The sequence below is a fragment of the Diadema antillarum genome, unplaced genomic scaffold (assembly GCF_040938485.1).
Source record: "Diadema antillarum isolate AM-2024a unplaced genomic scaffold, OU_Dant_1.0 scf00000033, whole genome shotgun sequence".
NCBI lineage: Eukaryota > Metazoa > Echinodermata > Echinoidea > Diadematoida > Diadematidae > Diadema > Diadema antillarum.
The window spans coordinates 2,365,648-2,391,806 of record NW_027270922.1 but is presented as its reverse complement, the minus strand read 5'-3'; the positions used below and the strand labels follow the sequence as shown (position 1 = coordinate 2,391,806).

The 26,159-nt window shown below is 39.2% G+C and overlaps 1 protein-coding gene across 1 annotated transcript in view; it reads right to left on the bottom strand.

The window, feature by feature from the left end:
- Nucleotides 1-26,159, bottom strand: part of LOC139743200 (serine/threonine-protein kinase ATR-like) — a 78,526-nt gene that overhangs the window by 6,240 nt on the left and 46,127 nt on the right. Inside the window, exons 28-55 of the mRNA XM_071653702.1 lie at nt 25,374-25,531; nt 24,634-24,753; nt 23,401-23,620; nt 21,130-21,198; nt 20,205-20,342; nt 19,738-19,892; nt 18,736-18,928; nt 17,712-17,849; nt 16,945-17,128; nt 15,556-15,737; nt 14,791-14,896; nt 14,267-14,417; nt 13,571-13,727; nt 12,615-12,730; nt 11,542-11,733; nt 10,878-10,883; nt 10,569-10,637; nt 9,512-9,611; nt 8,820-8,942; nt 8,065-8,243; nt 7,184-7,364; nt 6,329-6,439; nt 5,746-5,814; nt 5,088-5,174; nt 4,456-4,574; nt 2,082-2,211; nt 1,330-1,419; nt 466-573 (exon numbers count right to left, since the gene is read on the bottom strand). Coding sequence (XP_071509803.1) covers nt 466-573; nt 1,330-1,419; nt 2,082-2,211; nt 4,456-4,574; nt 5,088-5,174; nt 5,746-5,814; nt 6,329-6,439; nt 7,184-7,364; nt 8,065-8,243; nt 8,820-8,942; nt 9,512-9,611; nt 10,569-10,637; nt 10,878-10,883; nt 11,542-11,733; nt 12,615-12,730; nt 13,571-13,727; nt 14,267-14,417; nt 14,791-14,896; nt 15,556-15,737; nt 16,945-17,128; nt 17,712-17,849; nt 18,736-18,928; nt 19,738-19,892; nt 20,205-20,342; nt 21,130-21,198; nt 23,401-23,620; nt 24,634-24,753; nt 25,374-25,531 — 3,651 coding nt within the window. The remainder of the gene's footprint in view (nt 1-465; nt 574-1,329; nt 1,420-2,081; nt 2,212-4,455; nt 4,575-5,087; nt 5,175-5,745; nt 5,815-6,328; nt 6,440-7,183; nt 7,365-8,064; nt 8,244-8,819; nt 8,943-9,511; nt 9,612-10,568; nt 10,638-10,877; nt 10,884-11,541; nt 11,734-12,614; nt 12,731-13,570; nt 13,728-14,266; nt 14,418-14,790; nt 14,897-15,555; nt 15,738-16,944; nt 17,129-17,711; nt 17,850-18,735; nt 18,929-19,737; nt 19,893-20,204; nt 20,343-21,129; nt 21,199-23,400; nt 23,621-24,633; nt 24,754-25,373; nt 25,532-26,159) is intronic.

Sequence of the window (26,159 nt, the reverse complement as noted above, 5' to 3'; positions counted from 1 at the left end):
CAAATATCTACTTTTACAGTAGTCCTTTACTGTAAAACTAATGATTGAAACATAGGCTTGGTTTAATATATAACTCACTTAACTACCAATAGCATGCACAAACACAGAAACACACACACACACACACACAAACACATAATTATGCATATTTTCATAACTTTAATGGGTACAGGCCACCACATTTCTGCTTGCATTTACTCATACATCATACGCTGGCTGGTGCCCTCTTATCATAATTATCTTATTTCATGTCCAATGTCTATGAAACTTCTTTCATACAGTTTGATTGCACTCTTTCTGCTATGCCAACATGATCATTTAGTGGTCTCTGAACAGTGAATACAGAGAAAGTAACATAACTACAATATTGTACCCCCTCTCAAACACCCAAACACACACACATACACACACACACACACACACACACACATTAAAGTGGAAATGGCAGAAGTGTCAGAGGCTTACGTATGTTCTGATGTGAAGTTCTCTCCTCCTGGACTCTACGTCCTTCCTGAGACACTTGTTGATGATACCGTTGAACTCCATCAAACGATTGTCCTTCCTCAGGTCATCCTAACCAAGGGAAACCAGAGAGGTTCTGGTCATTTAAAGCTGACTGACATTCAACTATTAATGATAAATTACAATGCATCTATAAGGGTGCACACAGCCGCCCAGGAAAATATGAAGGTGGAGAAGGGCTTTGAAAGCCAAGATGACACACTGACGAGTTCACTGGTGGCCAAACTGTCATACATACACAATGTTTGTGCATAAAGAAATACAGTTCAAAGCTAACAACCTGCTCAGACCAATGTTACTGCAGCTCTGGTCAACTTTTTCTCATCCATTTTTTGTCTTCCATTTCTAGTTTGGGCACCTCTTTTAGCTTAAATTCTCAAAACAAGTATTAAAATACCTGGTAAATGGCCATACCTCTAAGCAAACAGCTTTACTAGGTGTTTTGCTGACATAAAATACCATGGTACTCTGTGTGTGGTGCATCCGATACTGGATGAACAGCTGGCCTCTGCGGATTTTTCCTAAAACAAATAGCCTTGGTTGTCCCAAAGCCAGTCTCCAAGGGTGAATAAAATTGTTTCTAGCTCATCCCAGCATATCACTTTTCTCTTGAAGGCGCAGACTAACCCAACATCATTATGTACAAAAGTCACAATATAAAACACAAATTATACAGCAAATACAGGTTGATATTTCATATAGATTGCAAAATGTGTGTTGCACTGAAAGACGTATTTTGCAACGTTAATCTTTGAATTCTCACTGTAACCAGACACGCATAAGCCATAGAAATGAAGCTGTACCTACCTTGGGTTTACACATCATAACATACAGCCGGCCATCACTGCCCTGTATTCCTATCTTCTTTGGTCTTTGGAGGGACGGTAGAACTTCCACCTGAGTGCACAGTGATAAAATCAGACTTATTTGTTCATTGCTTGAAACCTCTTATGCCTGCCCACACTGACGTTCTCATACTACGGAGGAAAGAGGACACTTCAGCTTAGTTGTATAAGGATAGGATTGGAGTCATGAGAGCAACTCTTGAAAAACTCTTGCAGCCCAATAATATTTTAGCATCATGGAGGAGATGGCATGCTTCAACTATATTGCACAATGATAGGACCAGGGTTTACATGGCACCACTTGAAAGAGTCTCATGATAGGACCAGGGTTTACATGGTACCACTTGAAAGAGTCTCATGATAGGACCAGGGTTTACATGGCACCACTTGAAAGAGTCTCATACCCCCATCATAATCCAGCACCATGAAGGAAAAGGGGCACTTTTAACTCTATGACTGAATCAGAGTCATAAGGGCACCACTTGTGAAACTCTCACACCCACAGTCACTTTGGAGCATCATGGAGGGAAGGAGTCGTTTCAACTCCAATGAACAATGATAAAGAGTCATCTTGGCATTGCTTGGAACCATCAAATCTGGGTTGTTGATGTCACTTTGTTGTTTTTTTTTTGTTTTCGTTTTGCTTTTTTTAGTGGGGGGGGGGGGTGGAACATGTAGAATTTCGGGGGTCACAAGGGCAACAACTTTTCTTACCATGTCGTCAAAGCCCTCAATGTAGACCTCAGTGAGAGGGAACGGGTTGTGGTCCCTGTGGGCACCCTGAGTGCTGGGAAGGGTCACCGTCATGGCCGACTGGAGGGGAACGATGATCCGGTGGAAGTTGCTGCGATAACAAAAATGAGACAACGAAATGCAATGGCACAAAATAATCGTAACTTGCTGACAGACGGCAAACATATGAAGCTATTGGAAAGGTGGACATCACATGCATTCCACTGTTCCCATTCATGCATGTCTTTTCATAGTCTGCCTATGCACCACAGGCATGAACACGTCAAAGAAAGTCTGCTGATATACTGTAAAATGAGGAATGTTTGTGTGCATTTGAATTTTGTGAGAGCCATGATTTGCAAAATTAAATGCACATAAGAGTTCTTGCCTACTCTATATGTGACCCGATACAACAAAAGGATCCTAAAGTCGCTGACGGCTGAGCCGAGAAAATCGAGTTTGAAGTCATATCATCAAAGTCGGGCAAAACAATTGGATTTCTGTTTTTGCCATAATTTTGTAAACTACTGTTCTGTCTATCATCTGCCGAAATTTCGAAGCTAAATGATCAAAGGAAAGGCAAGAAATTAGCGTTTTTCTTGGCGTGATTTTCCAACTTTCAACGTAACAGAAACGTGTCCGAAGATTTGGATTTAGCGCCGCAGCTGGACTCCGTCCCTAGCAACGAGGGAGTGATATTATTGGTCAGTGCATGGCATCCTGATTACTGATTGGTCATGCATAGACCACTGGCGCTAAGCTTGAATGAACATTGCGGAGGCCACTAGGAGCATGCCTTCTATTGTCAAGCGATGAAAACTGTCTCGCCTACCCTTGATCATGATAGTCGGAAGGAAAACTTTGAAGGCGTTTTTCTCCAAACTCTGATTTCCTCAACCACTTGGCGTGTGCTTACAAAATTATCGATATCTCCGCAACCGAGTACTTTTATGAATCGTGCTATATATGAAATTAAAGAAGAAGAGTAAGGGAATAATGGCGTGCCATTTTCAGAAAATCAACTTCCCCCGACTTTCGGATCCTTTTGTTGTACTGGGTCACATATGTGTTGAATGCCAGCAACAATTTGTGTAGATGAAATTAGCATGTGCTCAGACAATAAGGGATAAAAACAAGGGATGATCAGGACAGTGAGTAGCCAAAGTGAAAAGACAGCATCGGGGCTATCAACATTAGCTCATCACAATTGCCCCTCTGCATATACTACATTGTAGTAGGCCCTACGCAGCCTGCACAAAAATGTCCACTTGGTAACATCATCCCAATCTATGTGAGAGAGGTATGGGCATCATCACACAAATGTGACCGTGCACCTCAAAACGAACATAAAGTCGCACACACTGATTTTGCGTGAGGACTGAAAATAAGTGAAATGGGTCAACCTAGCCGAACTTGACTTTTTCATATTTTCTGAAAGAGTGGGTCTTCTTTTACAATATGCTAAAATTTGGTATCATAAAATGGGCAGGAAAGTGTGTTTTTTTAGCAGTTTCTCTCGAACATTTTTGGTAGAATAGTGTGTAGGTGTGTCTTTAGAATCCCTTTTTCATTTCTGAAAAACCTTGTCCACACTCTTCACTTTCAACTCTAATAACTTTTGAAAGGATAGTGCTACTGCTTTGAAAGTTGGCATTGATTATGGACTGAATGTGTTAATGAGGCATGCTTAATTTCAGTTCAATTTGATAATCCCTTCATTGTTGTTACTCTGGTGGTTTACTTCCTGTTTTTTGTCGCATTCATCGCACAGCCAGCACGGTTTGGTAAAGATTAAGCGCTTGAATAGACACTGTACTTCAGAGCCTCTTTTCTCGGTTCACACTTTTCCTGAGTTTGTGCTTTCTTTCCGATATTTAGATCGGTTAGGAGAGTCCATTTGATTTGAGTTATACATCATTTTAAAGCTTAAAGTCTGCTCTTTCAGAATATGGTCTTAACTAAAAATTCATGTCTGGCGACTCTTTGTTTGTTTTGAGGTGCAGGGTCACAAATAGCCTTTAAACGTATCTGTCACAGAATGTTAGCTCCAACCATCATACAATGATTCCTGAATGAGAGAGAAGGCTTGAACCAAGTAGAGGAGAACTTTGAGCGAGGACAGGGGTATGTCTAGAACCTGTATCTGGGCAATTACCCCCAGAAGACAACTACATACCCCCCGGCTAAGTATTGGTTAGTGATAAGGTGAGAGTAAAGATTAGGTTTAGAGGTAGGGTTTGGGATAGGGTTTGGGTTAGAGTTAGGATTAGGTTCAGGATTAGGATTAGGGTTAGGGTCAGGGAAAGGTTCTGGGGTAATTGTCCAGGGGGTAATTGCCCTAGACCCTATGACCCACCTGTCTGAGACGAGCCTCTTGAGTGACCTGAAGTCATTGTTGATGCTCAACCTCTGACAGTTGCTCTCCACCTGTCTGTTGCACAGGTCGAGAAGTCTGTCCGTCAGCTTGGTCGCATTCTGGGAAAAAAAAAGAACAAAAACATAATGTGAGTCAAACAAAAGAACCCTATGGTAAGGCAATCTCAAACATCTTTTCATTCATTTGAATGCTCAAGCAACATAGAAATGAAATAGGAATTAAACATTTTGAATAATTGTCTTTCAAGTAGGATTATACCCTCTGGCAATATGTATCATGTTCTATCAACAGCACTTGCATTATACACAGTCTGACTTTCATTTCTTCACTCTTCATGCCCTAAATCCTGTGACTAGAGCTTTGTAGAAGGTTAAAAAAAAAAAAAAAAAAAAAACAACTCATGCAAATTTCACAGTAATTGTGGAGATTTAACAATGCATCTAAACATCACCATTGCCTTGCAAGTTGTACATCTCAGTTGAGTCTTAACAGATTAAGATCATGTGTCTTTTTACCTGTGTGACTTATTAGTTGGAAATAATGGGTAAACTAATCTCAAACAAAACATGACAACACCATGAATATAATGCCATTCATATAGCAATGCTTACATTGATGAACTTTGCTAGACTCTTATCCAGCTGTTTGGCACGGCTGAAGATCTCCAGGCACCGCCGCTGCCTCATCTGGTACGTGGACTGCATGCAATATCAAACAATGCAAAAGAAGAGATCATTAGTGAGTCTAATTTTTTGTGAATCAGGACTTCCCGACAATTTCATGTGTTTAAATTTGCAACCATGGAGTACAGTGATGACCACAGAAATGTAAGCATGACAATTGGGATTCTCAGTAATGGACCAAAATATGTCATCTGGGTTGACAGGCTCAAAATGTCTAAGTGTCTTTACTTGGGAGAGTAATCTCTTCTCTTCTTACTGTCAAAGTTTGGTGGCTTAAAACAAACTGAAATCAAGATATGGGCAGTTTTTATGAATCACATTTTTGGGAACAGGTGCTGCGTCACTGGAAAATTGCTCTCGAGTGACCCTAACCTTTAAACCCTCGTTTCTCCCTTTTCTATGAAACTGCATCTCCCACCTCTCTCATTTCAATCACTTTGTAAATGGGTTAGGATAGTCCAAACTTAGTAAGTTATACATCATTTTAAAGCTCAGAGCTTACTCTTTTAAACTATGTGGAAAATTCAAAATTCATTTAGGCTTACTTGATGTGGGGTTTGAGCTAGGCGGTCACATATGCACTTACCTTTGATACGGCCATAGACATCCAGACTGCTTGCTGAGGGAAGGCGACGACCACCTTTGCTATGATCTCCTGCAAAGTGGAGTGAGGACAAGGGGCATTGCATGGTTTGCAGGTTAACACTTTCCTTGACTATGAAAACAGGAAAAAAAATGTTTGTTTATAAATCATATCCTTCCTCTCCTCTGACAAACGTTTTGCTAAGAGTAAGTTAGAATTTCAGCTATTCGGATTTACAATGTATTTCAGATCCAAAGTCGGTCAGTCGAGCGACCGAAAGTCGTATAGTGTGCGGTGGCCTTAGAGGCCACCACAACTACATGTATATGAGTTTCGTCCGGCTGGCTAGAATCTCAAGGAAAGCTAACCGCGAGGGATAAGTTCTATGGGGCGCCAAGTGTTGCACAGTCAATTTCAAAACGAAATCAGTCATTTGTCCACAAAACAGTCATTTCTGACTGAAATCAGTCATTTTGTCAACAAAATGACTGATTTCATAACAAAATTGACTGTGCAATACTTGGCGGCCTGTAGAAATTATTCTCAAGATTAAGAATCATCATCTGAGAGTAACTATTGTCAATACCTGCAGCTGTAGGAACACCTCCTTGTGTGAGTGACAGATCCTGGAGATGAGCTGGGAGAAAGCTGTCAGGAACTGGTAGGGTGCCAGCTTCTCTGTGAACTCTGCTATAATCTGAAAAAGACAAAGCAATTTTGCCAGGAGGTATACACATTTTACAGTCATTGTCATTAAACATGTGCAGCTCAATAACTGTCATGACATTGTAAGATTGTAAATGTCAAAGCTCTTTGTTTTTAGTCTATTTCAATGCAACATAATACTACTACTGCAGTAGATGTCTACCATACAGGGTACAAAAATTTATCCATATACAATTGCATTTAAAGTCCATCAGAATTTGATATGATTTTTGTTTACTTTTTTTTTTACAAGTAACATTTAGGGTACTTAGCCGAAAGGCAAATAGACAGCACAGTTCAAGTTTCAGATCAAGCACAGTTTTGCTCTGACAAAATCAAATCCTCTGCTCATATCTCTTTTTCTATTCTTTCTTTTTACTATTTCATGTATATGCCTTTTTCTGGTTATCCTGGTATTCATCCCTCTCAAACACATTGTTCTTTGCCTGCAATGGTACAGTGTAATGCATTCCTAAGCAAGCCACCATTTAGGTTGTCATGAAGTCTCGTACGTTACAGACATATGGCCAGGACGAGTAAAAGCACTCCTCAACAAACGGTTACATTATTGCACTTTAATTAACTCTGGATGACAAACATAATCAAATGATGAGCAGAGCTTTGGTTTCACTTTGAAGTCAATTATTCAAAAGCTGATTCTGAAAGAAAATATCTCTGATGACGGTTTCTCACACTAAATTCTCCACCCAAATAAATAGACGAAAATGACACAAACCTTGTGCAGCATGCTCATGACATTGGCCGCCTTCCCAACCTTATTGTTCTTCTCCAGGTCAGAGACATGGGCACCGTAGTCCAGCCAGAGGGAGAGGAGGCGTGGCATGGACTGGTAGATGTACTGGTTGCCGTACAGCAGCGACTGACCAAAGTTCTTGACCACATGGACAACAAACTCTCTACAAAAGAGCAAATGAATCATATTAACTTTTCATTACTAGAAACCCGTTGAGGACGAGTCCTGAGTATACTCAGGCAAGGATCTATGGGAAATGCGTGTTGTAGCAAAATTAGCCCGTCTTCAACATGTTGAATTTCAAATTAAAATAGTCTCACATTATGTGGAAAAAGGTGAAAATACCTTTGGTACAAGCCGTGTATGTACTCTCTATCCATACCATATCCTAAATGTCATCAATGATATGATATTGTGTACACATAATTTGCTACAATAGTGATCATTCTCAGTTTGTGCTAGGAAACCCCATTGGTTGGACAATGCCCTGGATGACTGCAAGATTATGCCTAGTTTCTTTGGGTCAGCTTCAGAATTTGAACGAGGGTCTCACCTGGACCCCATTTCATAAAACTTGTTAACAATAACAAGTTACGATAGTTGCTATAAGCTACTGAAATCATTGGATCTGATTGGCTGATAGCAAATTTGTCACAGAAATGTGGCAGTTGTCGTTGATCACGAGTTTTGTGAAATGGAACCCTGGTGAACCATGAGGATGCCCACTGCTCCATACTATGCCTTGCTACAAATATCATCTACTATTGTATGATACAATGCAATAAGGATCTCAAGTCCTGCTAACAGTGGCAACACAATTACGCACATGGCAGAAGTTGCTCTTTCATGGCAAGATGACCTACCCTGCCTTCTCGGGCCTGTCTGTGAAGTTGAGCATGAGTCTGTCATAGTACTTGGCCATGTAGAAGTGTCCGTCCTCCCACTCCGGGTTGACCTCCGTCACTGCCTTGTACTGCCTCATCACCGAGTTGCTCTCAAACTTTGCCGTATCCTCCATGAATCTACCCACCAGCAATAAGGCCTGTGGGAAAAGTAAGGGGGGATAATTTCAACAATCAAAGTGATCACAAAGATAAGGGGATAAAAGGACGGAATGATCTTCCACTTCTCTTGGTGACTGTATCATGGGGAAATAATCTACTCACTAATCTTCATCTTGAAGAAACAATAATGGACAATGCAGTGTTGAGGTTTATTAGTGCTTTAGTTTAAAACATGAACTCCTTATTAAAAAGATATTCACACGCATCCATGACCAATGAACTAGTGCAGAAAATAACAGCTTACGTCATCCATCATACATAAATCACAATTCTCTATGGGGAAAATAGCAAAAACATGTATAATTTGTATTGCCTTCTTTGAGCTCTATTTTTTTTTAAAGTTTTTTAACAGAAAAAGTGTTTTTCAATGGATGATATTGCCATACCTTTTGACAGCTCACATCAAGAAATCATTCTCACGGTTATTTATATGAATATCTCTTACAAACAGGAACTTCACATGAGAACAGATACAAGACCTCTCAAAACAAGCAGCTCAAAATAAGTGCTTGATTAAAGCTTTAGATACATGTAACACTGGTTTGAAGTGGAACCTTAGCATGGGCCAATCTCTCCGCTCTAGCTTCAGTTGAGTTGTCACACTGGAGACGGTTGCCATGGGAGAAGTGTTTGGCCACACCCTTCTGCAAATCAATCAGTGCTTGATGGCAATCACCCTGGAAACCAAGAAACACAAACATTCAAAAGTGTACCATTTGAATAAGTGCACACTACTTCACACTAAATTGTTCTAAAGCTAGCCTCCTCTCCCACATAAATCAGTAATGCTTTGAGCAATACAGAAGTGAAGTTGATAGTATCACAGTGAGATGTACAAATTGTATGATGATATGGTAATACTCTGTAAGTAGATCGCTGTATATTCTATTCAACGAAGTGTCAAACAACAAACATGTTTCAAATATATACATGTATGTATGTAATTTGCTTTATACAGGTTAATATGCTAATGAAGCAGCCTTGTACACAGCCTATCAAATCAATCTCTCAATTGTCTATCGAGGCCATGCAATCTCTTTTTTTTTTCATAATTGAATTGTAAGTATGATTTATGTCACATAAAAACTTTAAGATTGAGAGAATTGTCAAGGATGTAATATTACCCACATATTACATGCTTTCCTCAGACATTCACATTGAAAAGTCAGAGTCACATTGGTGAAGTGAAAAAAAAAAGTAATCAAGAGCCTTCCTCAAAGACTAGCACTGCTAGAGCCATCCTCACCTTGCCCCATAGCCACTTAGCCTTCTCTATACAGAGGTCTGGTAGGGAGTATAGACTAGCGTTCAGCAGGGAGCTGTATGCTGCCTGGAGATGACCTGCCCTGCAGGCACAGAGAATTGTCAAACAGACTGGCGTCACACACATGCACACAGGATTAGAGACATTACTGCTGTGAAATCAGACATTTTTATGCAAGTAATTTTCATGCCCGCTCTGCCCTGTGAGATGAATTTCTCAGACAATCATGACAATTTAGCAACCACTTTAAACAGTTCACCTCTGCAATGGCAGTTTTGGTTTTGGGAGCACATAATACCGCAAAAAGTGTGAACTGGTCCGGATTACAACAGCAATTTCACTCATGCTACAGAATGAACAAACTTAAAGAAATTACAAATTACATGACATTTATACCCCTACAACAGACCTACTTCGAGATCAAAAGATAGAAAATAATATCAAGCAAAAAATCATGTTTTTATTTATGTTCTAATTTCATGTTACATAAAATCCACGAAATTTTCCACACCATGACTATTTCCACATTTATACCATTAGTTTATGGTAATTCCCATAACCTATCAAAGAATATGTCTGTCAAAAACATTTGTCATTATGAACACATTTCTCCATGTCACTCATATACATTTTAATAACATTTTTCCTAGTCAGTGTATATCCATGACACATCACCATAGTACAATAACCTCTAATTGTACATGGGCTCACTCAAGTTTGATATTTGTTTTTACTGAAAGCATCTACACACACAAACATGTTCTTCATAGATTATTGACATTCAAACTTTTGATATCTAATAATAATAATAATTAGACAAATTTGTATAGCGCAGCTACTATGTTGAATACTCTACTTACATAAGAATGAACATGCATAGGAATGTCACATCTACATGGCTATATACTGAATTAATTGAACACATGTCCACACTCTTGCCACATTTAGACAAAAGCTAAACAAACATGAACCTAAAAATACTCTGGGGGAGCTGTATGGAACACTGGTTGTTAAATAAGAACTAGAGCATAGGGCTTACTTTCTTGCAACCTTTGCACTCTTCAGCCAGCAGTGGCCTATGTCCTTGTTGAGACTGGCATTTTCAGAGCTAGGAAGAACAGCGTTGAGACAGGGAAAGAAGATATAAAGAAAATATAAAGAGGATTCAACAAATTTCCACTTTCTAGCATACTGACCTCTTTCAGAAGGTAGGAGAAAACTGCTGCTATTGACATATGACAGTGACGAGTTCAAGGAATGTGTATTCTTTATATTTTTTTTTTACCCATTGAGGACAGACTGATTTTGCTACAACATCCATTTTCCATAGACACCTGCCCGAGTATACTCGGGACTCATCCTCAACGGATTAAAATGAAATTTTGTGGAATTTGTTGTAGCTTCCCCTTTAACCAACAAGACTTTCTGTCAACACAAGTGTAGAGCATTGATGTTCTTACCTTTAAAGAGAAGCATCAAATATTGAACAGCAGCATTACAGTAAATGCTGTGGATAATGAAAATCTAGTTTGCTCCTATGGAAATTTTAGTTGGTATCATATTCTTAAGTTGCACTAAAAAACATAGAATTGCCAAATTTTCCAATGTAATGACATGCTCTTCAGAAGATCAATATGAGCAAAATTCTTCTAGTACTAACAACTCATTTAAAGGTGCTGCCATGTCATAACATTATGATAATGTTGTATTTCACCAGCACAAATTTTGAGGAACTACAAGACTTTGCAAATAAATACAAAGCTAAAGTTATCACAGAAATTAATGGTATTAAGTAAGTGTTCATTTTGATGCTTTACTGAGTGCCAAACTGTTCACAGGTTTAGTTCATATTTGTCTTGCTTCTTGTGTGAGGATTTTTTTTCTTTTTTTTTTCCATTGATTGCAGTAATGCAAAACTTTACATTGTAAATATCTTGCCTTTTTAATACTCCAATGTACCTTACATGGAACTTCTAGTTTATTTTTGCTTCTTGCCTTCTGATGATACCTACCTTTGGTTAAAGCCCAGCATGACCCTCCGGAGACACAGCATGGGTTCCTGAGTCCTGAAGGAGGACTGGGCCATGGCTTGCCTGGCATCCCAACTGGCCATCAACTGGGCCTGTGGCTGGCTCCCCCGGCCACCGGCCGAGATGCCCAGAAGACCACTAACCCCTTGCTCCAGGTCGCACAGCATGTGGAGTCTAGGGACATCACAAACAATACAATGCTTGGAATTGAAAATTGACAGCAAACTACAAGAAGTTGAAAATGAATGATTAAGTCCTGTGAAGCTAATACATTCTTCCAATGGTGTGTGCAAATGCTATTTCTAATGTCAACAACCTGTAATGAGAGTAATCATATCCAAGATTACAGGCATAACTTACTTAAAATACAGGCTTTCAAAACCAACATCGTAACATTTCTGTAACATGAAGCATTATCCATAAAAGCAAGGAAAATGAAATGATCTCCTTCTTTCTGGAATTCACTCCTGTGCACAAAACAGCACACTCCCATCACAAGCACAGGTATAACTAAATTTTGCCACATGAAGTAAAAATTCAGGTCCTAAAATTACAATTGTGAAAGTCCATGGTGCCATTCATTTCAGTTATAACAAAATTTCAATGTAACGAAAGAGAACTTCCAGTCACCAGGACTTTGTTATAACTGGAGTTGCCTGCCCTAGCTGATTAGTGAAAGAATAGTTCAATGGTGATAGTTAATATGGTTGATAGGGGGTTAATTTCTTATGCATACCCCATTTTCAGACACAAACACACACACACACAAACAAACAAAAACACTGGCGGTACTGTGCAATTTTGAAATAAATCCTGTCTGGGTACTGTATAAAGCATTATTTTCGTGAGGGTTTAATTTTCACGAATTTCAAGAATTTAACAACACGCGAAAATGTCACGATGGGCTAGGGTTACAATTTACATTTGAAATAGCCTCCATGCCACTTTGTGAAAACAACATCTCACAAAAATGTCTGTCACCTCCTCATTAACAAAAAATATCTGTACGCAAAAATAAGAGCTTATACAATATCTGAGCATGAAACGTCGCATACCTGGCAATATAGTCATAGGCCCTTTGATATGAGCCTTTCTCCATACTGGCAGCAGACAGAGGGCCCATCTGGGCACTTCGGGCTAGTCGCAGATGGGACAGAAAATCCTCTTGGCTCTGATATGGAGATAGGGGGAAACAGAAAATGAAACATTCCTGTATTTTCCCAATTTGAACACCACAAAAGAGAGCCTCATCACATTCAACTCTTTTAAGATTTTCAATATTCTTCATCTCTCCTACAAAGGAAACAAATATAGGTAGAAATGCAAATAACAATGCAATGAATAGACACATAAATAAATAAATGAATACTTGAGTTCATTGTAATCAATAAATACATAAATATACAGATGAATGAATCACAGAAGAAATGAATAATTGAATAGATGACTAAAAATAAACCAGTGATATACTCAAGTCCACTGTTCAGCACTGCCAGTGGGGTAACAAGAAGACACGTAATTACAGCGGATGCATTTCAACTCCTGCACAGCAAGGTTGGCAGGCCTAGTTCATCATGTACGAAAGTGCTGACACCATGTGATAAAGATACCCAAACACAAATATGTACACACACACACATGGATCTGTCCATGCCATCTCAAGGCAAAGCTACAATACAACAAAGCATTACTGTACAAGATGTCACTTTCATGAGGGTTTAATTTTTGCAATTTACTGTTGGGCCACAAATTTAACAACACGCAAAAATATATCCATGTACGATATACATACTGTAAAGTGGAAGAGTGAACGATAGCATCAGTCTCAAATCACAAAAACAACATCTAGCGAAAAATGTCTGTGACCTCATCATTCGCGTAAACATCTACATGTGAAAATAACAGCTTTTACAGTATTTGAGAATTGTTACATAATAATCTATCATCAGTACCATCATGATTGCAGACCTCTTCCTGAATTTGATCATTTGGTCCATGGACCGGTTCTTACCCCATCTCTAGCAGCAAGCAGAGTCTTCCCCAGCAGGACATTCCAGTCATTGGTGTTGGACCCCTCTGGCTTCAGGTTGGCCTCTAGGTCATCCCACTTGGCAAGCTTCCAGCTGGCCTCAACTCTGTAGGAGTTCAGCTGACTCGTCCAGTCTGGTCTGGAATAGGGGAGCATACACCGCAATGAACAGATAATCAGGCAGGGACCATCACTTGCTGGTTTGCACACACAATGCTTGGCAACACAGCGACATGCTAATCAATATTGCTAATATAACATATTTTACGTTTTCATAGTATGCTTATGACCGCAAATTCACCTCCATAAATAGCAATAGAGAAAAAGACTAGTAGATGGATTTTTCCTTGTAATGGTGTATGAACAATCAAAGAACTTGCAAATGCCTAAAGAATTCAATCTTCAGAAATGTCTGAATCATGACTACTATATGCTCTCATATGTTCTCTTCACAAGTCTTTTCATGTTTGAATTATTTTTGAATGATGTCTTGTACCTATAAGTCTACACAAAGAAAATACTAACAGAGAGTAGGTTGGGAATGTAGTTCAAGTTCATCATTTTGATGTCACATGATCCAATATTCAAAACTTTGAGCAAATTGAAAAAGGCTTTAAACAAGGGGGAGGGGAAGGAGTGGGGCTCTGACTAAACAGAGTGGAGATGGGATATATTTACCTTTGAGATAGCACCCCATTGACATGGACAGAGGCCGTGTTGAGCTGGCCCAAGTCCAGCAAGCAGCGGACCAGTCCTTTGTGATGCCCCAGCTCTCCTGTTTCCAGCTGGGTCGCTCGTTCGTAGCAGGCAACCGCATCTTGGAGGTTTCCTGGAGGGCCAGGCATACCAATTCATGCATGTATTTCACAACACTGATAGACGTACAACTATCTTGTACAAATGTTCCATACTAACAAGAGTTGTTTCAACATCTGTCCATCCGTCCATCCATCTATGTTAATTATAAATGCACATGTGTATACATAATCTTTAAGTTATATACCAATATACAATGTATATATCCATCCATCCATCTATTCATATAGATTATATCTATATTTCTATGTATCCCTCTTTGTATCTACAAGCTATCTATGTATCTATGTAGCCATCTATCTATCTATCTATCCACTTACAAATTGTATCCACCTTTGTCTATAAACCATAAAATATGTTTGTATATCTGCTTTATTGTATGTTACCAGTGCTCTCATGGTCGTGAATCTGCTCCCGTAGGCTTGGTTCCTGGAGGCGGATGGCAGAGACTCCCAAGACTCCATCAGGTTCATCCATGGCAATGTACAGCTTCTGCAGGACATCAAATCATGATTGGAAGCAGACATGTGACAGCCGAGATGTATGACCAGAAGAGTGGTATTAAACTGATCTGCAGATATTGCGCTGTCTCATGGAATAAGGGTTTTGCAACTGACTAAAAAGCATGGTCTCTTGCACCAATATAAACTAAACTTAAGCAACTACAAAAGTTTTCATAGATTACACGGGTGTATGAGAACCAAGGCTTATGTGTGATAAGATAGAAGAAAAAAAGAAAGAAAGAAAGAAGAAAGAAAGAATTACTTTAAAGAAAGAAGTATTACTTCATACAGTTGGATATCTTAAAAAGAGCAAGTGTCATATTCATTACTGATACTCCTCCCCCCCCCCCAAAAAAAAAAAAATTAATAACTTTTTCTCTGCCACATTCGATCTCTTTGTCTTGATGGGGTGGGATCTCTTCACAACAAAACCACGTATCAAAGCAATTAGTCCCCGAGGGCAATCATCTCCCGGGCTAATTACTGGTTAGTGATACAGTTAGAGTAAAGATTATGGTTACAGTTTGGGTTAGAGTTAGGATTAAGTTCAGGATTAGGGTTAGGGTCTCAGGAAGGGTCTGGGGTAATTGCCCCTACGCAATTACCCTACACCAGAAAAATCAACAGACAGCAGACTAGACAACTGACCTGCAGGAAGCCCAGGTGCTGCTGAACATCCTGCCTGTTGGCCGAGATGTACGACTCAAAGTGCATGAGTGCCCGGGCATGGGCCCGGCAGTTAAAGGACGCTCTCGCTAGGATGTCCTGTGGGATCTCTTGCAGGAACTCCTTCACACACTTCAGGTGGCTCTCAACAGCTGCAATCTCAGCTGGAGAAAATATGGTTGTGGGCAAAACCAGACAAGGATTAGGATGTACTCATACTTTACTGACTCTTGAAGCTGTAAATACTTTGCTTTGTGACCGTGAGGGTTATGTACAGCAAAATGAAGTTTTGGAAGGGAAGATATTCAACTTATACATACAATTAATGAAAGAAAAAGGAAGTGTCACACGTGTTCTGAGCCTGGAAAAGTAGCAAATGTATACAATGAGAATGGATAAATGCATATGAAACTTCACCATGCATTTTAACCCGTTGAGGATGGACTGATTTTGCTTCAACACGCATTTCCCATAGATACCGGCGCGAGTATACTCAGGACTCGTCCTCAACAGGTTAAAGGTGAAAAAAGTCATGATGTAACCAAGAGTATCAGCTGGCTGCTCGTACTCTACACAAATGCTTTCCTCACTTCCCTTCCATCTCATTTCACAGGTCCTTGCAACTGAAGCTTGTGAACGAATCACGGTAGCTCTGAACACTTTCTATCAAACAAAATTCATGTTGTCATATTATGCACATGTACAGTAATTAAATTAGCAGTTCTGCTGGTTTCATTCAAACCATCTAGCACCAATCTCTGACACATTTATGCTAATGGTCTGACTATGAGCTTTTGCTGGTTAACCCGTTGAGGACAAGTATACTTCGGCAGATGACAATGGGAAATGCATGTTATAGCAAAATCAGCCCGTCCCCAAAAGGTTGATAAATCATTAGTAAGGTTCCCATAATTTGCTATATCTAAGAGGAAGGGCACTTGACTATGTTTACAATGTTTGTCATATGTACCACTAGTCAATATGAATGAAGAAATATTCAAAATTAATTAGCAATACATGCCTGCTGTTCTGAAAGTCCTGGGTTCCCAGCATTTCAAGAAAACAAAATTCCCTGATTTTTCCCAGATTTTTCCCTGACAAAGTTTCAAAATTCCATGATGATTATTTCAACTAATTTCCAGTTTCACATGTTTTCTATGTTGTTGCAGTGGACTTTTTGCAGTATAAATCACTTTTGATCTTTTGGCCAATCATAATTCCCTGACTTTTCCCTGATTTTAGGCATTTTCATCAATTCCCTGACTTTTCCCTGACTGGAAAAAGTGAAATAATTTTCTCTGATTTCCCTGATGGGCTGGGAAGCCTGAAGTCAGAGGACCAACAAGCTTTGCAGCTGATTTCACTATTCACCTGAATTGCCGGCACCCCGCCTACTCTTGGAGGCCTGTAGAATCTGTGCACGTTGTCTCTTCCAGTTGGTCATGTGATCGAGGACCGAGAACACTGTCTGAGCGCTCATGTGTCTCTCCTGACTAGACCTCTGATCTTCAACCTTCTCCGCATGTGTCAGCACCGCCAAAATCTCGTTCTGAATCTGCATAATGTCATCGGGTCATGTGACAGAGGCAGGAATTTACTTGCAGTCTGACTTCAGCTGGCATGTAAACTAACAATGATTTACTACAGATATAGAGCTACTGCAATAACCATACATGGCCTGGCTTTGATACCAAGACAATTCTCAAGACCACATAAAATCAAGAGATATTTTTTCAGTTGTTTTAGACATGTATCAAGGATAATCAAAATTTACTTACTTTCATAATGCTACTTTTTTTCCAAAGACAACAACAACAAAATCATCCAGTGCAAAAGAAGCAACGACAAAAGACAGATGATTTTGATGCCATGAAATCATGAAAGTGATGACATGTTTCATAGTGCAGTGCACTCAGGTTGTAACCAACAAAATTATAACAAAATTCTTGTTAAAACAAAGCAAAAATTCAGCTTCAAAATTGATCAACTTCCAGTATACATATTCATACACTTACCTATTTGGCTATAACAAAATTTTTAATTTACGTTGCAACAAACGAAACAGTCACTCCCAAGGATTTTGTTATAAGTCGCTGCACAATGAGTATCATGGTGCACCATTTTTGTATGATAATTACCTCCTGTTTGTCATCTTCATTAGCATCCAGGAGAGCGTAGAGAAGAGTGTATGGGAGGAGAAGCATGGCCGTGTGGATATCATGCTTGATAATCATGCTGCAGGCACGGAAGATCTTTCCAGGTTTGTCTGCCTTCACCTGTGAGGCGTAAATTCAGAGGTTTCTCTTTTAACACACAGCAATAATGTTCATTGTATGTAGCCTACATCCTGTGTGATCCTTTCACCTCAAGTAATTATCAAAAAATTGCCATCAGGAAGACTGCATGCTTTTTCTCTTGTCAGGATAACTGTAATTGTTGCAGCACTGTATCACAAGACAGACATACATATGATGACTTCATATTCCTCACTTTGATGAATCTTAAATTATGAGTGGTTAAATCAGAGGGCATAATTTCAACAATTTCCTTTAGTCCCATAATACTCAACCACCCTCTTCAGGTATGTACACGGTACATACATTATGCTTTACGTTTATAAATGTACTGTAGATGCTTGGCTTCCATAGCTTGACAGGTTACCCATGTCCAATGCAATCACCATGAAAATGTCTATGGCAGCTCATGATGTGTGAACTGGCGGATGAGATCGCGATCAAACATAAAATTTCTTTCAATTTTACTTGCTGGATATTATTGTTGCTTGGGATTTCAACTGTTTAATGACCCTGGGAGCTAGCTCCTTGGGTCACAGCATGCAATTGAGATCCCTTGAGGCAATGATATTAACAATTCAACAACAACAACAACAACAAAAACAACAAAAATAAAATGGTCCACATCTGTATGATATTGCTTTGTATGTAACATTGATTTCATATTTCCTGCTAATTTGTATTTCATGTTTTTCCACAGTAAGGTGTAACATAAGCACACACACAACAAACCATCAACTCTCATCAGTTCTCACATTAGAAACTACCAGAGCAAGACCAAAAAGGGGGGGGGGGGGGGGAGAACATGTCTCAGAAACAAACAGAGTACAAGGCTCAATTCTGGAAGATCAAACAGCCTTCAGCTTGCCTTAGTCACTAGATAGCTGGTCCAGGTGCAGACCCATTCTTTGTAGGTCTTGGCCTTCTTGCTGCGGTAGATGGGATGAGTGGTCACCTTGACGATGGATGATGCTGTGGAGGGGATGTATTTAGTGTGCTGGTGGGGAAGGAGGATCTCTTGGATGTGCTCTGGGAAGCGCTGCCACAGCTGCTGACCAGGTCTGTGACCAAGGTGACAGACCACATGGTGTAAGGCATCATCACTAATCAGCAATTGCACTTTACAATGTTTTCTTGAATTCATACTGAATCTGAATGCTGTCATATCAGCAGCTCTTCGGCATTTCAAAGTTAACACCTAACTTCTTGGAATATTTTAACCCACTCTATTGCTCCTATGTTGAAAAGGCATATTCTACCCATGTTGGTTTGAACTTTATCCCTTTGTTGTACTTGCTCTGATATCTTCTGATAGCTTCATGCACAAGGATATCAAAATGCTGGTTAAATTTATTAGCATGCATTAGAAGACAAGCGGGTTACATCACCAGTCGAGAATCAGAAAATCTTTGTCAGGGGATTTATAACCATCTCGAAGAAGCATTTCAAACAATGAGGTTCATACATTTTGTAAATAGTGCTAACACTGAAGAGGCTACCCTCGATATCAAAATACAACCAAATTGAACAGAACATGAGGGAAAGATTTTAACCACTGCAAGATTTTTTTTTTCTCAACCTCTATGACTCCTTGATGGTATGCCAGATTACTAAGTGTATGCCAACTGCCAACATGATCGACACTACCCAGAAGGCCTAGAATTCCCACCTGATGAATACTAGCAGGTGTGTAAACATCGCCATTCTTTAATGCTGAAAACGAAACCCTCTTCCCAAACATAATTCTGCTTTCTACGTTCAATAGAAAGATTGGCCAGTACTCCAAGACCAAGCTTCACGCCCCCTGCATCCACAAAAACCTTTCTTACCTGTGTGTTTCACTATAATTATTACTATCAGTCTAACTCACCCTACTTTGCTGACATCACGACACTGGAAAATTTGCAGCATCTCCTGGATGGCATAAGCTGAACAGTCTTGAGACCTTGGGTCAGCTGCTGCCAGAAATGCCCTCACCAAGTCGTTGATCAGGTCGAATGCAAAGTTAGAGTCCTCTACACTTGCCTGCATAGAGAGAACCCATTTTCACACACACTTGAATTGCTTCATAAATTTTGTCGTACATCAGTAAAGCGTCATTTCCACATATATTCATCCCAAATGGATATCTAATCAGAGCATTGAAGCGACAGAACATTTCGAGACCTTACAAAATATCTCAATAATTCAGTGGATCGCAGCATGATACACAAAGTTTACTAGTAAATGCTGGACATGTCATAACCATGTATATTTATTTGCACCAGACTTAACTACATGTACATACATGTACACACATGAAAATGATGGAAATTAAGAACTGGCACGGACACTTACGTGGAAGCGAGACATGTCCTTCTTCATAGACGAAGTGCTGAGGTCCAGTCTCCCGGGGTCTATGGCACCAAGGACTCCCAGGCACTCTCCAAACAGGTTCTGGGCTTTGTGGTCAGAGTCATGGCAACCAGATAGCAGCTGGACATGGAAGAGTCAGACAGAATACAAACTCATCCCATTCACACTGATGACATAAAGACTGTCAGAGGAGTCTAAACCTTTAAAGCAGGAGTGGTCAGACATGAGTGCACGGATACACACATACAGTATGGTTTAAGAAAGGCACTCAGAAAAGGGTGCAACACTGGAATTTCAGAAAACACTATCCTAAGAGGCAGCCTTCCAGCAAGGTAGTTTTGCATAAAACACCTTGCTTTCAGTGCTTGCATTTATCATTCAAAATGAATTAACATGAAAGTGCCATTTCTAGAGTGTAAAGATAAACAAAACATTGCAGAATGCTGGGGTTGACTTTTGGACGAGTTGTATCACCAGTGCTCTTATCTCTCACTCTTAAGTCCGCACACTACACAAGAATAAGTAAACAACATCAAAGAATACTTTTTCACACTGTACTCCCACAAGCGTTATTCATTTGTATCATGTCATAAGGTTTATAACCCAATAGCTAAGTTCACTTTCACTGACAAAATTCTCTCTGTGTTTTATCCAATTTCCTATCTGAATAAAATTCTATTCAAGAAGAAAAAAAAAAACACTGAGGCACACATAAATTATAAGCATGGCTCATGCTAATAACTACAAAAGTGCTATGAAGCTCCATCAAACAGGAGGAATATCATACAGAAATAATGCCTCTGGCTCCAATTGTGGAGGCATGGAGACATGATATAAATGAACTCAAAAAGTCGTCATTTGAGTATAAACCATAGCTGTAACGGATCTTGCACAAAGTTATCCTCACCACAGAAACAAGTTCACTGATGATTGGTGCCACTGTCTCATTCCCCATAACATACTCATGAAGGCTTGCCTGAAAAGTCACAAAGACAAAAAAAAAGTCATCAAGCAAACATGCTGCAGAGAATATACAAACATCTATGCCCAGCAATAAGATTCTCAAGAGGATGACATATTTGGAAAATGCACTGAATGCCAATGGCAATTTGTGAAAGGTTCATGCTGCAAAAAAAAAAAAAAAAGGCTGTCTGTTCCAATTAGCGAAAGTTTCATGCTGCAAACGTTTCTGGTTTTTCAGTACTTGCATAACTACAAATAATAACAAATAGTTAAAGTATGGACATTAGAAAAGAGTATTACTGGATTGTAAGCTACCTGAATGAATATGCAACTGTGAATATGCAACTGTTAATATTTCATTCTTAGATGAATAAGCAGTGAAATGTAATCAATATGACAATGAAACTTCCAAATTTCCCTGTTTTTTTTTTTTACATACAGTGCCAACAACCACAAATGATACATATATAGACTGTAAAACAACATATTGACTATAGTTTACTGAAAAACAAGTGATTAATACAAAGAATCAAATAACTGACCAGCTAGAATTAAATACTCATCCTACAAGTGTATATGTATGTAACACATCACTAGTACATAGGTCACCTGCCACACTTGTTAATGAGTATAAATTACAACTGAACAAGAAAACATTGAAAATACGATTCTCCACTCATCCAGTGCTTTGTATCTTCAGGCTGTGGTTTAAAGGCATGATTTACCATTTGCAGATGAAACAAAAACCCAGTATTAGTGCTTTAAAATAGTTCTACAATGTGAGTCAGGGATAGAAACAATCACTGCGAAAAATTGAATCAGTAACATCAATGTTTAGTATTGTTAATATACTAAATGTGAACAATATTTATATTAAAAACTTTTCCAGACTAAACCGTCTACAGTTACGGTTTATTGAGAAAAATACTGACGTCTCCTTATATTTTAGGCTTTATTGAAAAAACTAGACATATCGCTACGGCTACTGATATGCCTCCGCCATAATGCATGGTTCTCCTAATAGGTCTATAGTACAATGTCTTGACAATGTGTGATGACAGTTTCACACAATTGGCAAAATATTAAAAGGACAGGTTTGACACAAATGTGCTGAATGTTCACTTTCCTAGAACTAGGTTCAATTGGATGAATGATTAAAATGTCAGAGTGCAGGTATTTGGGGAACTGATGATTTTTACTTGACTTTTGACCCTTTTATAAGTTTATGCATTGAGTAATTTTCAAGGTATTGAGGAAAAGTATAATTTCAGTATCAAATGGGAAAATAGCATTATCTAAACCTGGCCTTTGACCTTTGACCTCACAGTTCCAAAGAGAATCACTGTTAGGTTGAACATGCATAAATATGTACGTTTCATGATGATACCTGGAGTTACTTTCGACATATGGAGGAAAAAGTGCAATTTAGCACTTTCACTTGACCTTTGACCTTTTGACCTTTGACCTTTTGGCAAGAAACTTCCCCAAAAATATATATTGGGTAATACATGCCATACATCAAGTTAAAAAAAAAAAAACCTTCAGGCATATTGCATTCTAAGGAAAGTAGTGATATTTTGAGGAGTTGACCTTGACCTTTGACCCCCTGACCTTTGACCCATGACCCCAACTTCCCTAGATAATCACTGCCCATCAGTACAAGCATATATACTAAGTTCCATGAAGATACCTTAAACCATTTGCGAGATATGGAGAAAAACATGAAATTTCAATTTTTTTTTTCACAAAATAACCTGTGACCTTTGACCTTTGACCCTGTGACCCTAAAATCCACACAAAGTATTATCCCCCAAGGATATACCCTCATACCAAGTTTGATGTAAAACCACCACACGGTTCTTGAGATATCGACAAAAACAAAACGGGACGTACGGACGGACGGACGTACGGACGGACGGACGGACGGACGACCCGAAAACATAATGCCTCCGGCCACTTCGTTGCGGAGGCATAAAAAATATATGGGAGGGTGTTTTGTGGTAAAACAGACCTACACATATGCATGAAAGGCGATATCTTGAACATTTTTCAAATCACTGCTCCCAAAGGTAAACTGGACCTTTAAGGAAAACATGTTTTATCGTATTGAGTTAATGTATTCATGTTAACATTTGATCAATTTGTCTTCAATGCACATGAATCTTTCTACATTATATATGCTGTCACTGAACATGTGATCAAGAGAATAGGTCACCTGATTTGCTCGGAGCAAATCTCTCAGGTTGGAGAGAGCATGAAGCCTGACGTCCACACTCTCATGAGTGATCCCCTTCAGTGACCTTCGTAACAGGGTTCGAAGGTCAGGCTGGCTGGAAGGGTCTTCTCTGTGCTCCTTCAGGACAGAATTGACCTCACGCAGCTCAGGAATGTCTGGCAGGAAGTAGATCTCATTGAAGCGGTCACTCAGGGCATCTCTATGGGGAAAATTGGGGGAAAACTGTGTCAATATAAAACTACCAGTATGTAGAAATATCAACCACTACATTCTTGGACTAATACAAATTGAACTTCGAAAATGTGTAATGTTCTGTCATTGATAATTTTGTGTGTGTGTGTGTGGGTGTGTGTATCACCACAGGGAGCATAAAAAAAACTTCATTCTGAACAAGTTGTCTGATGGCTTAATATACCTCGTATCTCTCTGTACAAATTTAGATTTGAAATGTTTCCTGGAATTCAAACAAAATTTGCACACTTAAATTACAATACAGATTGAGTTTTGTAATATTTCCAGGTATTGGATAAAATTTTCGATGCAGTTTTGCCATTTGCATGACTATGAAATTATCCTTCTTGCTCTGGTATGGGCGAATGCTCCCTATTCTGGTGCAGACTCCACAGAAATATTGAACTGCAGCTAAAAAAAAAAGAAAAGAAATGTAAACATTGAATATTTTATATACTGAACATTTTTACAAAGTTTGTGATTTGCTAAAACAGCATGGAAATTAAAACACACAAATGATTCTTGGAAAATTCTGAAATATGTACTAAAAAGAAATTTTTCAGTAGCAATTCTATATTAAGCAAATATCCCTGAACTGGTCAGTGTCAAAATAAAATGCACAGTTTCCACTTTTAACCAAAGCACATTTGTGCACAACGAAGCAGTGATGCTAATAAGCAGGGCCCGACACTACCTTCTTTCTCTGGGGGCCTGTTCAGGCCACTCAAAATCTATAAATTTGACAATTTGGTGGCCTAAAAAAAATGTAGTGGTCTGAAATAAAAGGATAATATTATATAAACATTAATTTTGAATTCTAGCTGCCCAATCAGGCCACCAAACGGTAGCCTTTCTTTGGAAATTTTGTGGCCCATCATTAATTTCTAGCAGATCCAGGCCACAGGGTCATCACTGATGTTGAGCCCTTTAATAAGTAGGCATATCATGATAGTAGGAAATACTCAAATGATGTATTCTGACTTGTTTTCAATGATGAGGAACTGTATGATGGCACTGGTCTGTTGAGGAAGCTGGTTGAGGAGAGGTAGGAGGGTGACGATCACCTGACTCAGCATGGGACCCAGTGAAGGAACTTCCACACTATCAGCCAATCATGTAAGGTATCAAAGACAAATATGTCATTCACCACTTGATCACTTTTTACGAATGAAGGCATAATTCTTTGTACCCTTGAACATTTTTAGTGTTTTTTTCCTGATTAGTGGATGACGGAATGATTGCACTTGTACTTGTCGAACTAAAATACAGGTAAATCAAGTAAATAAGCTGTTAGCAAGATACAAAGAAAGAGAGAGGAAGTAAGAGAGAAAGAAAAAACAAATAAAAAGGAACAGAGGCAAACAGAGACAGACAAACATTCATGGATGAATAGATAGATAGATAGATAAATAGCTAGATGACAAGACACATAGACAAGCAGATAAAAAGATAGTAGATACATGCAGATAGATAGATAGATAGATAGAAAGAAAGAGAGATAGATAAATAGATAGATAGATCGACAGATAGATAGATAACAAGATAGAATATGGGTAGGTAACAAACGTATGGATAGACAAACATATAGATTGACACATAGGCATATAAAAAGATGAGTCAATCAATCGTACACGTATATACATGAATCAGAAAATAAATGACAAATTCAGTGCTTGATCGAAAAGAAAAGGATCTACCTGTATTTGTCAGATTTCACCCACCTGTGCACAAAGCAGTCCCAGGCCTTACAGGAGAGGGCAGGGAAGCCGTGCTCCTTGTACCTCAGCCCAATCTTGAGGGTGGTCATCACCTTGACCCTTAGTCCGGTGATGTGACGTGCTCCCATCAGTCTCATGATGCACACCAGACTCTCCATGGCCTGACATTAATTAACAAGGTCCAGATAAGAGTCTGAGTCTGGGTGAGTTTGAGCGCTCTAAAGTGAACTGAGCTGCCCCAGATTTGGAGCCTTCTAGTGCTCCGTTGAAAAAGCGTACAATTTGTACCTCAAGAGTTTCTTTTAGAGGAGGTCACACATTTCGTAGCAAAAGGGTCATTCACCTGTCGCGCTTAAACCACTTACAGATGTCCTGAACAAAGAAAATGAACTCTTTGCAGTATTACGTATGTGCATGTTACGCGCATTCTTCACATACAAACTTTTGGTATGCTTTTGGAGCACATCCGGAAGTGGTCCACTTTTGGCTCGGTACAGTACGGTACGAAACACTTTCGGTTCGAGCACTCCTCTGGCGCAGAATTTGGTAAAGTACAGTTCGCTTTAGGAGAGTGCTCGAACGCACCCTATATTGGGTCAAAATGGACACATATAAATTCACAGCTTTAATACAGGAAGAGAGATATAGATGCAGTTACATCAAAGAATATAAGATGTGCAGAAGACAGAGAGCAAGTATATATATTAGATAGGAATAGATATATACAGAGAAACTGTACCTTCTAAAAAAAACTGTACCTTCTATAAGCATGGATAGAGAGAAAGAAAT